The following is a 14,541-nucleotide window of genomic DNA, read 5'->3' as shown; positions in this document are numbered from 1 at the left end:
GCTCCGGGTCACACTGGACTGACATCTTTGCGCGCTGTCACTTGTTGAACCAATGTTAAATAGAAAATACAGAGTTGTACTTTTCTTGATGAAAACAAGACTTTTTAATTGGCAGAAATAGGTTAGAGAACCTGTTAAAATTAATTTCATTTTGATGTGCTAACTCGCAGGTGATAGTGTCATGGATATCCACCGAGTTTAAGAGCAACAGCGGATTTTGGGAGCCCAGTTTGAGTACCGCTATCATCTGAAGTCGGATATCGTAATCACTGCAATGACTGAGCCCTCAAAACCGCCTTTAGGGTAAGTCCTCCAAAAATAATTAACAATAATTAAACAACTCGTATTCTTTCTCTGACGGTTCAAACTAACGAACTTTCTAGATAATTTGACTAATTTCTGGCCGGTAATACTAAACTATGCGCAAATGTAACGTTACATTTTTGTTTCTAGTCTTTGCATTTAAGTTTTGTCTCATATAAATTGACATTGGTCTACTAAATAGTGTGAAGTTCATCGCATCTGAGACAATATTTATCACTGGTCTAGAGCCATCACATATGGTTTGACTGTAATATCCATACAGCTCTTATAAGCTATTTGTTATTGATAAGATTCCCATTATCAGCCTATGTGTTTTTTTCTTGATAGCAGTAATTTCATTGGTCAGTAAGGCAACTTGTGTGACAGCCCCATGACTGTCTATTCAAAGTGGTTATGAGTGTTCACAGCAACACTTGAGCACCATTTAGCCCACATACAGACAGAAGTACTGACAACAGAGAGTGTTCCAGCAGCCAGCTCAGCCTGCTCTCCATTTGCCAACAGTCTCTTTGCCACACACAATAAGCATGAGCAGCTCAGAAGCATACAAACATAGTTTAACAGTGTATTTGGTTGCTATGAGGAGAGAAAGTGACACAGCCTTTTGCTAGTGGGACCCCAACAGCAACAACTGTGGGTGCTGTTAATTGTGTTGTTTGGGGTGTGGCTGGTAGCTGGAGTTTGTGTCTCTGTCCCTTCATTACAACATCAACTGAACCCCTGTGTTGCTGCCACTGCTACCTGATTTTTTTTTTTTTTTTTTAATGGGCGTTTTTGACATTTTGACATGTCAAAATGGGTAAATAATAAAATTGATGATGGGTGGAATCCATTTAGCTGCTCCAGTTTTGGGGTCCTGGTATTGTGAATGCTGGCTTTATTTGCTTAAATAGAATGGAGCCTCGTTGATGTTATTAGTAACACCTGTACTTCTACTATCACAAGCCAAAATGTCTACTGTGAAAAAGTTTTTTTGTCTGCACTGAGGGACAATATGGTAGTGATGTTTTCTCGGTGAATCCTACTGCTTAACTTCATGCTGTGTTTGCGGAAATATCACCTAATTGTATCAGGACTGACTGTAAATTTGAATGCCAAATTATGTTTTTGTTGTGAACAGTGTCTATACAGTGCTGTCCATTCATAGAAGTTTTTCATGTCAGAGGTAAACAGCTGTTGGCCTTTCAGAAGTCATGGTGACACAGATAGATAGAAGGGTTTTCTATCTTAAATGCAGTATGTGTGCAAGTTTCATTAAAGATGAGTGAAGTTTGTGTTAACTAATCTGTAAGTTTTGCACAATTTCTCATTGATAGAAGGTTATGATTTTTTAAGTTTTTTTTAATTTTTTTTTTTTTTATCATTTTCAACAATAAAGTTAAGTTAGGATTTATGATGTCTTTATTAGTAGTTCACCGACCAAATATGATGCTGCATCAGCTTGATTATGTGCTCCTTCTGTGCTAATTATGGTAATAGCTGTGTACTAGAGAAACAGGGTTGCTGACTGCATCAGTTCTGAACTCAGCATTGTAATTATTGGTTAAAGATGGGATTTCTTTGTGTCCTATTGTGATTTTAGAGGGCTCAAACCTTTTATCTATCATGCAATAGCTCTTAATCTCAATCCATGGTGTAGGTGTGTGGTAGCAGCAGTATAACACAGATGCATGGTAAAACATGGATGTTCTTAATTGGCAACATGAGTGTGATACTGTAAGAAAGAGTGTTGATGAGATGAATTTAGGTGTGGTCTTTTTCTCCTCTGATCTTTCAGGTAAAGGTTAGTAGGTAAGTAAAGGTCTAAAAGCTCCATATATTTAAACCAATTTACAAATACAAAAAAAAAAATGTTGTGTGTACTGTGTCCAGAAACACTGACAGTGGATGTTTGTTACTTGTGTGTGTGTGTGCGTAACACTCTTAAATTGGCAATTTGCTTTTTGGCAAAATAACAAAGTAGACTGTTTACCGTGTCAGCTGGCAGTGGAACCAAAATGCCTTTTTATCCAGTCAGTGTGTGACATTTCTATCCATATAAATTACCATGACAACTCCTTTTGTGTTGTGATCTGTTTTTTGTCATCACGAAGGGAGTAGCTACTTTACTACATAGCCCAGTCCTAATGAAACACAGCTCATAAAACTGCATTCACACACACACACACACACAAACACACACACACACACACACACACACACACACACACACACACACACACACACACACACACACACACAAGACAAATGAGGAAGGGAGATTGTATTTAACTATTGATTGGGACAGTGTGTAGTTTTAAACATTAAAGATGCACTGCACCGGAGTTAGCTCAAAGCTAATGTGCATCCGCAGTCCCCCACAATCAAAACATGCAACAGCACAACAACAAACAGTACGAAGCAAAAAACACACAGAACACACCGTACAAAATACGAAATATAAAGCTACACACAACAACACATCACATACACCCACAATGTCAATTAGAAATTAATAATGTAAATTTGTCAAATTAAAAGCAAGACTACCTGCACTAATGAGAAGACCATAGATGGAGTTTAGACTCAGTGGTCACACAGCTGATTGGTCTTAAGTAGATTTTTTAATTTGGCGTTGAATGCATTGATAGAACTATAGTTCTTCATATCATCAGGAAGGGCGTTCCACTGAGTTGTGGTTTTCACAGAGAAAGCTGAGTGCCCAAATGCAGTGCGGTGAAAATGGTACAATCTTTTATAGAGGATATTCTGGAGGATCTAATAGAACTTACTGAGGAGGGGCCAAACCATTTAAAATTTTATAAACTAGGCACAAATTTTAGGATAATCTAAAATTCTCAAAGCTCATTAAATTGTATTTCTCTAGTACCCTACAGTGATGGAAATGCATTGGCTTTTTGTCCAGAGTTCTTAGAGTTTGTTTGTTGTTTGTATAAGGACTCAAGAGGTTTTATGGCTGTTTCTCCAGCCTGCCCCCTACATGTGATGCAATAAGACATATGAGAAAGAATCATAGCATGCATAAATATCTTGGCTGCGACCAAAGAAAGACGGTTTCTAATATGTCTAAAATTTGTACTTTATGGTTTTAACTATTTTTTTAAACATGTTTCTTAAAGTTCAAATTTGGATCCAGTGTCACACCAAGATATTTAAAATCAGAAACTTTTTTCACCTTTGATGAAAATATCAGAGTAAGGAGGTTGTACCATAGTTTTTTAGAGAAAAACATACATTTTGTCTTGTTTAAATTTAGACTCAGACATGAGCCAATGTGTGATCCTTTCCAATGCAATCGTTAGCTTAGCAGCAACTAACTCAGCTGTTTTTGAAGGAAGAGACTGCTCTTTTAAGGTAAGTGTACATGGTCATTGAAATCTGAGCAGTGTGTGTGTGTGTGTGTGTGTGTATGTGTGTGAACGTGTTGGAAAGGTTGCCTGAATTAAGCCTTAGTTCTGAGCTTTATAAGCCTGTAATTAAGCATGGACACAAAAGGCTACTTCCTCCCCTCCCAGACAAAATGAGTACTGGTTCCTAAAAGTGCACTGAGATCAAGATTATCCAAAATCTGTCTGCTTGCTTCCCTATCAAAGTTGATGGTTGTTTGATGGTTTTTAACCAAAAATGCATATTTTTTAATATACTTGTGGCACATGATTCGGCAGACATCAACCTGCTCCTGATCTTTTTTTTCTTGGGGAAAAAGTTGACTTGCAGTGTTGTGTATGTTTATTGCATTCATACTGGAGCAGTTTCAATCCTCTTTCTTAAAGTCTGCATACACAACAGTCTTAATTAGCACACTGGTGTTTTCCTCTACATGTCTGGACCTGGTTGTGTTTATATGTGACTGTGAGCATCTGCCTCTGTGCTTACTTGTGTGTCGAGTGAGCTTTAGTCCGCATCTGATTAATGTGGTTTTGTCACCTAATTTTAGTATTTACTCCCACAGAAGCAATTAAGAAGCAGCAGACTAATTAAATAAACTGAAGCAGAATTAAGAGCTAACAGCTCAAATGAATTCTAAATTACAGCATTCCTTAAGGAACAGCTTTGACTTGTGTTTTTAATCTTCAAAGTCTCTTACAGAGCTGTTAGGAGTTTAATAGACCTTTTCTGTTCCTCTCTTTTCTGGAGACACAAGCATGTGCAACGTCAGAAACTTGTGAGTTTACTTTGGTCACATGGTTCAGTCCCCAGTGATGATCAACCACATGCACCCTCGCTTTGACAAACAAATTTGTTGTCATTTATTGCCACACGGGCTCGGTGCATTTCCTATTTCTAGATTTTGCCTAGAAGTGCCCCAAAAAGTGCAAAGAATAACAAATAAACAAACAATATGACCTTTAACACCCTGGTTTGTGCTGCCATCTGCCTCATTGTCGGTAGGTCACATATTTTATTTTAAATGCATCTGTTGTCTGTGGTAGCCTAGTTTCTGTGTCTATTCATCTTTAAAACACACCCACAGGAAGACTGGGTTGGCAGATTTTACAGATAAATACAGTATGGGATTACAAATAACTCACCGTTTATCCTCAGCACACACCCAAACATAATTATTGGCTACCAGATGTCCTGTTTGTGTGTACATGCATGCCTTTGTGCACTCCTGGGCACTGCATATGGAGGGAGATCAACACCAGTTGCTGGCTGCAGTGTAAATGCTCATTCATTTGAAGCTGTGCCCACTGAACTTAAATGTCAGTCTCATCCTTTGCATAGTATTTGAATGTCATGTGTGTCTTTCAGTCCATACAGTTTCTTAAAATACCCTCAGAGATAGACGAGGTATTGTAAGATAATGTTATCCCTCAGTGCCGTTTCTCTTCCCGCTGGGATTTCAAACGAGGGGAGATTTTGAGACAGATGCAGACACAACCCAACACACCCATTACCAAATCATCTCTATTCAGAGGTTTAAATTTCATGTGGTCAGTCACTAGCTCAGCATTGCTGACTAAGGGAGTTCCGCCTTTTCTCTCTTTTACTTTAAGGCCATACTGCATGTACTTTTAGCAAAAAAGGAAAAAGTTTTAGTGTATGTGGTCACATCTGGATATCTAGGGTTATGTTTTTTATGGTGGGTTAAATTTAACTCATGAAAGTTGAGATAGGCAGGAGAGAGTATTTGAGGCAGTGCGTTGTTGGCAGCGATACAGTGTGTATCTGGTAATACAGTATCTGCATCCATCTCACAGGCCATTCTGTTTTAAATAGAGAAGGTGTAGAGCTTGCTCTGTAAGGATAGAAACTTGACCAAAGTACACACTGACTGAACTTGTTAGATCAAAAGCAGAAAGTATAACTTTTGCTCAACTTGTTTTTTTTGTATATAGTGTATGATAGAAATATAGCACAAGACTCATAAAGCCAATGGTTTAACTTTGTTTCATGTATGTTTTTATTCCCATGGACATGAAGAAATGAAATAAAGTAGGTCACAAAGTTAACTTCTTGATGAAGTGCTGAAAGGGGCACCCTTATTTTCATTGTTTGAGAACTTAGAATTTTTTATTTAATCTGTATGTCATTAACAATTACAACAACGTCTGTTGTGGCTAGTGTTCCAAGCAGGAGTTTATTATGAGACCAGGCACAGTAGGATGTAATTAATGGGTTCTAAGGTTAGTTAAGGCTCTGTGAATATATTTACTCCAAAGCCATGCCATGATACATTGAAAATACACTACATTATCCAACCTATTTTCTGCTGTTTGCCAACCTCTGTCCCTGGCGAAAGAAAGTATGCCTGTTTATTTGCCAGTGTCAAGCATCTAGACTGTATCTCTCTGTATTACACAGCTGCCACGGGCTGCTCAGATTTATTTCTGGAAGCCTGCAGTCATATGTTAGTCACTGTGGTATGTGGGTTTGTCAGTGAGGAAGACAGACGGACTGCATGTGTGTCTGTTCAGATGGGACAGACTACTCTAACACCAACTGACGTGCCATAGCAGTGGCATCGCCAGATAAGGCAGAGGTGTTAGAGTGCCCTTTTTCTTGCAGAAGGTGGGATGGTTTTGCACGTTTTAAACCTTCGACATTGCTGTTACAATACAGACAGGTGACAAAGGAAAAACCTGAATAAATGAGTGGAGTTGCACTGCATGGTACAATTAAGCAATTAACATCCAATCATGCTCTGTGGCATGTATAAAAACGCTGAGCAGGCCCAGTTGATTCTGATTTTCTATCAAGAATTGCAAGAGGATAAGATCTAAGTGACTTTGAAAGAGGGTTCATTGTTGGGGCATGGATGGCAGGAGTTTTAGTCACAAAGACTGCTCAACTGGCTGGTGTTTCAATAGGAACAGTGACTAAAGTGACATCTGCTTTTAGATCTATGGAAAAGACATCAGTAAATAGGTTTAGAAATTGTGGTCGACAGCGCACATTTGATGACCGTGATGCTCATGTATTAGTGCGATATGTAAGGAGAAACAGAGCAGCAGGTGACTGAGAATTTCAATGCAGGATGTGATCAGACTGTTGGCAAGAACAATCTGTCGACAATTGCATAGAGAGGGATATTATAGTAGGGTTGCAGTACGTAAACTCCTCATTACAAAGATGAACGCTCATTTGAGAGTTCAGTGGCACAGAAACCATAGGCACTGGTCTACTGAGATGTGGAAAAAGTGATATGGTCAGATGAGTCATCCTTCACCATGTTCTCGACAAGTGGGTGAGTGCATGTGTGGCGTACACCAAGAGAACAAGTCCTTACACCGAGAGCAGTATCCTTAATACCAACACAGTTTTCCAAGCAGTTTAAAAGGATATTGTGGTTAACAGCTTAGAGGGAAGGGTCATTGAAAATCAATACAAAGTTTTTCTGAGTCATCACCTTTATTCTATTTCTATCCTGATAGGAGTGGTCTCTCCCAGGTTGACAATGGGCATCCATAGGGCACGAGGGGTCACTGAATGGTTTGATGAATATGAAAACGATGTGAATCATATGCTATGACCTTCACAGTCACCAGATCTCAACCCAGTTGAACTCCTATGGGAGATTCTGGACTGACGTGTTACACAGTGCTCTCCACCACCATCATCAAAACACCAAATGAGGGAATATCTTTTTGAAGAATGGTGTTCATCACTCCAGTAGAGTTCAGAGACTTGTAGAATCAATGCCAAGGTGCACTGAAGCTGTTCTGGCAGCACATGGTGACCCAACACCTTACTAAGACACTTTATTTTGGTTTTTCCTTTAATTTGTCACCTGTCTGTATCTTGGTTACAGAGAAAACAAAGCATAACTAGTATAACCACCATGTTTGTAATTTTAGCAACAGGCGTCCTTTTCAAGAAATGATTACTAAACCTTTAGAGGCTGCTAGCAGGGAACACATACACATTTTTTTCATTTATTGTGGCATTGCATCCTTTAAGTGTCATCTTTCTATTAAAAGGGAATCAATGAAAGCTAGACAGTTATTCATTTTCTTATTAACTGATAAAAGAGAAAACTTGACATTTATAAAATGCAAACAAAGAAGTATAGCCTCTGTTCATATTCATGTCTTTTTTTCTGCAGAAACTGGATTCAGTGGTGAAGATTAGACCTCACTGAAAATATTTTAGAAATAATTTTGCTGTAGCTTATCATAGATTTGTGTTGTATTCTTTCCAAAACAAAGGATCCTGTGGTGCCAATAAGCTCCACACATCTGCTAAAAGCCAACATTATTTGTAACAACAAAGTGTTTTTCCTCTGGTCTGTCCAGCAGGAGCTCTCTAATTGAACAAGCTGTTTAGGGAGTAGGGAACACACTAATTATTATTTCCTACTGTTCTGCCTCTACATTCCATCTCTCCTCTCTTTTCTAGTGTTGGACTCCACCCATGTACCCTTTTTCTATTCCCTTTTTTCCTTGCTCTGCAGCCATATGGGGCTTTGTGCCACATGAGATTCCCTCATCCCTCGTTCTTACCAACCTTCATTATCCCTCCTTCCTTTTTCCACTCCATTCTTCCTCCACTGTGGGCCTGTTTGCCACCCAGGTGCTTTGTGTATATTGGAGCTGGTGCACAGTGAAAATAACAGCTTATGTCATAGATGTACCCATAAAAACAAATAAGTTAGTGCTGACAATATGTGAGCCAACAACTGATTTATTAATCTCCTCTCATGAGATTAATGAATGAAAATGAAAAAAATATGAAATGAAGAAAACAGTAATAACTTTCTGAAGGTAGAATATGTGTGAATTAGGAAAAAGTAAACAAAACCATAATGGGCACACCAGGGTCTTGCTTTGACATTGGGTTTTTAGACTTGATTTGAAATGTCAGAGGATCAAGAGGACTAAGCTGATAGATATAAGCTGCACAAGGAATAAGCTCATTACTGGAGTGCAGAGCTGTCTGATTTTTACAGGGTAATGAATGTTAAAAACACCAGTTTTTGTTTTTTTTCATAATATAGACTGTCCTGGAACACACAGTTGAAAACTATGGTTATTTATTGATGCCACTCATTAAATCCACCTCAGTCATTAAGGGATGGATGGAGATGACTGAGAGGAAATAGGCTAAAGTAAATGGCTAGAAACAACTAAGAAAAGAACTGAAATAGTCTCTCAGCAGAGGGCCTGTGGAAGTGTCAGTCATATATCAAATATGATCTTTGAACAGCTGGAAAAAAACATGTCTAACTTCCTTTTTTTAAAACAGTTGGGTACATTGGCTTCCTACTCCTATTTTTGTAGTATTAGTGTTTTCCTGGAACATGTCTCGTGTGTAAGTGTTACAGCGTGCCTCTGTGTCACTGGTCACAAGTGGAGAGGAGAGGATAGGAAAGAGGAGGGGAGGGTGGGATGCTGTTACAATAAGGTGTGACACAGATACTTTTGGGTCGCCCAGTGCAGACTCAAACTGAGGTCATCACAATATAGTCCTGTTAAACCTTCAAATAACTGTAAGGAGTGTAAGCAACCTAATTGATCCCAATGAGTAACATTTCATTTAGCACCTGAGGTGTGGTGTTGTCTTTTTATTTCCCTTGGGTTATTATGTTACTGTTACTAACTCTGCCTTGCTGTTGAACAGATTGTGCAGAGCTGTAACCTTGTGTTTTAATAGTGGTGGAGAAGTCATTGTTTAATCACCAGGTAAACTAGGTTGCATGCAACCCGCTAAACCATTTTAAGACTAATTTTAAGACACTTTAAATGCAGGGACTTGATATGAACACCACCACCTCTTTAGAACAGTCTGTACCTCCATTGATACAAACAGGCAAAGAGTTGGAAATTTCTCTCACATTTCATCGTCCATCACCTATATACAGTTTATGATTCAGGTTGAATAGATGATGCAGTTGTGTTTTTTTTATGTAAATGTAATTCAGTTGTTGCATTTGCAGCAGCATAGCATCATTCAAATACTGAGCAGGGTTTATGATTGTATATAGACTGTAACCACAGACTGTCACCATGGCACGGCATGTGGACATGTGCACATTATAGTTCATTCATGAACTACAATAATGTTTTAGCATTTTGTTGGCCTCCACAGATTAGATATTTGGTAAGGCAGTTCATACTGTATATTGCAGTTGACGTTTTCAATTTTTGAGCTGTAATGATTTCTGGGAATTATGTGATGGCTTATATTAACACTATTTTTATGGGAGTGTGTTGGTCACAGTCTGTCTCAGTAGGATATCGAACATATTACGTAACAATAATGTTGTGGAAGTAAGCAGTTACCTGTGTAACATTCCATCTTGTCTTCTTCGCCATGCTTGTCTTCACATGAAGCATTGTAGTATTTGTTAAATGTTTATCCCTGACTAATTTTAACATTGATAATGTTTTCTTTGGCTGTAGTAGTGGGGAGGCTATGGTGGACCACCTCTGTGGTGTTAATACAGAGGGTCAGACTGCCATTATCATTGAGTGGAGTAATGTGGCAACACTTTCCTCTTGAGCTTTGCAGTAGGGTGGGTTTTTTAACCACATGGCTGGTAATATGAGCATCAAGGCATATGCTGAATTAGGAGGTTGTGTGCCTAGCAACTGCAAACAGATGCTTTTACTGGGCTCATATGTCCAATACACTTCTAAAACAGAAACTCTTTCATACTCTATTTCTCTGTCTTTTCCTTTGCTTTTGGTCTCTGCGCATTTCTGTTTCTGTTTCTGGATCTCTGGGTCACTCACCCTTTGTGTGCATGCTTTCAGAATCCACAGCTGCTACTAAACTGAAGTTTGCACTCTTCTTCTGTCAAGTGGTGTAAATATAGGTTGCCATGGGGACACCATGACAGCCAAGGGGTATGCTGGCTAGGTAGCGGCACAGTGTATGTGTGTGTTTAGTGTGAGGGGAGTGGCTGAAGGTCCAGGATGTGGATTATTCACTCTATTCGTCCCGTGCACAAAAGGGGGTTAAAATTCAAGTGTGCACACTGACAAGTGTGGCTTTGGCTCTAATGTGCGTGCGTGTGTATGTGTGCTTACATGCAAGTGGATGGGTGTGTTCATATGGTGGCACTCAAGGATAAAGCATGCTTACTTGTTTTAAGTTTCTGCTCTTCACTGCAGTGTTTCCGAAATAATATCCCGTGTTTTGAAGTTATGATCAGGAGTCATGCACATTTTGAAAATATATTTTTGTACTCATTCAACAATATGACAGAATGTAACATTATAGTCTCTTAAAAGTATATTTATTTTGCAGAATGGCTTTGAATACATTTTACTGTTTGAGTTGCAACGTGATATAGTTTTACTAATCCATGTTTATATATGCTCAGGGTCTGTGGTTGGGGATCAAACCTATGCAATTAATGGCCAGCACCCTCTACCAACTGAGCCACTGTCCCCTTTTTTCTGTCCTTTAAAGTCATTGACAGGAAATAAAAGATGGCTCTGCAGAGCTACTTTAACATGATTCAAACAGAATCACCTGATGTAGGTATTGCAGATACTCTGGAGACTTCCACAAGTCTACCTACAAAGTTTTAGAAATTAACACACTCCCAACAACTGCTTTGATTACATAGTTAGAGCCCTGCATCTGTTAAGCAGGACTGATGAGATCTGAAACTCCAGGCTTAATAGCTTTCAGAAAATTTTGGGCAATAATTTGTCCTGAGTTTGTGTGTGTCAGTCTTCAGTAGACTTTTCAAAGGAAAGGTCTTTGGCATGTAGCACAGTTCTTTACTGTGTGTATGTTATTCAGACAAATAGTGCAACTTGTGACATTTTTTACATTAATACTGATTAAATAGAAGAGAGTTTTGGGTTCATCTATTGTTTAAATTCTCAGAATGCAGAAAGTGTACCATAGTGAATATAGGTCAGTCATTGCTGTGCTTTTGGCCAATTAATCTGCTCCATTCCCAGTTGGTTGTCTTCATTAGAGAATAGTAGCTCATTGTTTCAGTGATCCTATTGTGTCACACTGAACAGACTCATCTGACGAGATGTCTTTGTCCCTGACTGGGGACACGGCTGTCTGTCTGTCTTTTTTAGTGACTGAGTGTCTGACTGACTTACTGATTTCATGAATGTTTGTGACTCTGACTGCTACCTAGTTAAATTTAGTCACATCCACAGCAGACTTAATTCCATAGACTGGATCAGTCTGTCTGTTTGTCTCCTGTTATTCTAATGGTGTTTTATTTGTAACCCCAGCAACTTCAAGGATTGTTATTATACATAAGTGATCTCTCTACCATTGTACAGCGGAATGATAGTATTCATAATAATCCTTAGTTTTGCCTGGCCATTTTTCCCATATTGGAATGGCTGACTGGATCTGGATGGATTAGGGAAGTGAGTAAAATATCATAAATTATTTAATTGTATCTATATGATCTTTTAGACACAGGAGGAATAGAAGGACAGAGCAGATCACTTTAAATGGAATTTATTTTGGTCGGGATGGTGCTGACAGAGCCCAGTTCAGAAGATACTCTAATATATTCCGTTATTTTCATAAGACCTTCCACACTGGGAACTTTTTAGCTGTGTTTCCATGGCTGGTAAATACAGTCACTGACAGTTACTTCTTTCCCCAGGAAAAAACCTTAACAGTCGTCTCCAATGTGTCTGAGCAGTAATCTGACTGTGACGTACATGGATTTGCTCTGTACACATATTGGCTTTGTGTTTGCCATGGTCTGCCCAAAGCTAAAATTTAAAGAGCATTTAATTTTTGTCCGAAATCATCCAACACCTTTTCCATCTATCTGTTAGATAGTTTTGAATTAGTGCATTTAGTTAACTGCAGATATCTTTTTTTTTTTTCGTTTTGTACTGTATTCACACTGATATGCATCTTTGCACAAACACAACCACACACGCACCCAAATGCAGTCATGCTCACACATTCAGGAGTGATTTATCTAAAGTGCTTTGATCAGGAGTGAGCCCATTTGTAATTGGGTCATGGAGGAGGTAGACTGATGTACACGCACATACTGTAAATACACACACACACACACACACACTCCACACACACATACACACATATGCAGTCGCACAGCCTGTGAGACTAATCTTTTAAAGAGGCTAGCTCACAGACAGCAAAATAGGATGACTGGCCAGGCTGTGTATAGGTCTACCTCTTACACAATTACAGCAGCTTACTCTTCACTGAGAGTAAAGGTAAGGTTTGATCAGTTTGAGCCCACTGATATATTACACTAATAACATATTTTGTATTCAATTGCTGACATAAAGCAGCATCAAATATAACCTTTTTTTTAAATAAATGAATACATAATACTTTGTTCATTTTACACTGTATTTTTGTTATTTACTGATTAGCTTGTTGTTGTGTTTTTCCTGTTTTGAAGATGCCAACATTTTAATAATGGCTGAGTAACTTGCATACAAACCTCCACAACACTACTGCCATCTTTACTGTGAGCTGAACAAAAAGATTAGATCAGCAACAAGTTTTTGAGCAGCGAAAAAGTGAGTGTAGTGGGTGATGAAAGATAGGCACAACGCTTCTGAAATATTCCCAGAATAAACCTCTCTTAGCTATATTAACCCTTTAACAGGCAGGAGTGGAAAATATAGTTGTAAAAATAATTTAATGTTACTCATTATCTCATTATCTTTAAGTAATACATTTCCACACATATCTTTTAAATATTTTGTATATTTTTGATTTTATGAGTTCTATCTCCCAGGATACGTTGCCCTATTAAGGTATAAGAATGGTCATGATGGTAAACATTTTAATGTTTTATTTGATGAAGAGAAGTGATGCGTTCTGGTTTTCCCTGGTTATTAACATCACACATACTAGTTTTTAAACTGATTTTATAATTTTTATCAAAGTATAGGCATACCACACTTAAGTTCGACCAATCCAGTTCTACTAATTCCGTTTTTCAACTGATTCTAAAAAGGACAACGCAAATACAAATGAACAACCACCTTAACCGATTCAAGCCATTGATTGACTTCAAGCGCTTGAATATCTGGGCAAAGGTACTACGGCCTCTGCCTATCACTTTTCCCCAAAATACTGAAGCTCAATGCTATGTTCTTGAGACCAAAACCTTTGCACGCAGTGTCCCACCAACCAAAGCAAAATACCAGACATGACTTCCAACACCCTGCCAACATCCTCATGGCACCAAGATGAACTTTTGGCCAAATGAGACACTTTCTTTTGTGCTTTGACTACTTCCATTGCTGCAAACGAATATTGCCCACAGGTAGTTCCAGCTGGGCTCCCAGTTCTCCCAATAAGCTGAAATCATTCTCATTCTAATCACACTCCATCTGGTCGTGGCATGGGGTGTCAAAATGTATGTAATTTGCACTGACTCCAACAGTGTGTGTCTCAGCTTTTCCTGCCACCTACCTCTGTGGAAACGCAATGGCTTCATGACTTCAAACAGAATACCAGTCAAACACAAAGAACTGTTTGTAACCTGCAATCACTTGGTGGAAACATACGACATGCAGATATACTGGAAGAAAGTCAGAGGCCACCTGAGCTTCAAGGGATCCTCTCTACTCGCCTTTCGTAAAATATGCTAACTGTGATGCCCTGCAGGAAGAAAAAAAAAATTGTAATGGTTTCTGCCTTAGATAACTGATACCCCCTGCCGATTTGGATAAGGCACCGGCAGACAGCTGTCCTCTACCTCTGACCTAAATATCAAATGGGTTCCAAAAATCTACACGCGAGACCACCTTAGCCTGCTTAGGAAACCAAAGTTCAGCTTGGCTT

General features: G+C 38.8%; 1 protein-coding gene across 5 annotated transcripts in view; it reads left to right on the top strand.

The window, feature by feature from the left end:
* cobl (cordon-bleu WH2 repeat protein) overlaps positions 1-14,541 on the top strand; it is a 65,687-nt gene that overhangs the window by 189 nt on the left and 50,957 nt on the right. For all 5 annotated transcript variants that reach the window (XM_044359674.1, XM_044359672.1, XM_044359673.1 and 2 more), the window contains exon 2: positions 171-303. In XM_044359674.1, the coding sequence (XP_044215609.1) occupies positions 275-303 (29 nt within the window). In that variant the 5' untranslated portion in view covers positions 171-274. The remainder of the gene's footprint in view (positions 1-170; positions 304-14,541) is intronic.

This window comes from Thunnus albacares, chromosome 8 (assembly GCF_914725855.1).
Source record: "Thunnus albacares chromosome 8, fThuAlb1.1, whole genome shotgun sequence".
In the NCBI taxonomy this organism is placed as follows: Eukaryota; Metazoa; Chordata; class Actinopteri; order Scombriformes; family Scombridae; genus Thunnus; species Thunnus albacares.
Note: the sequence above shows the minus strand (reverse complement) of the source record. Positions and strands in the feature narration are given on the sequence as shown.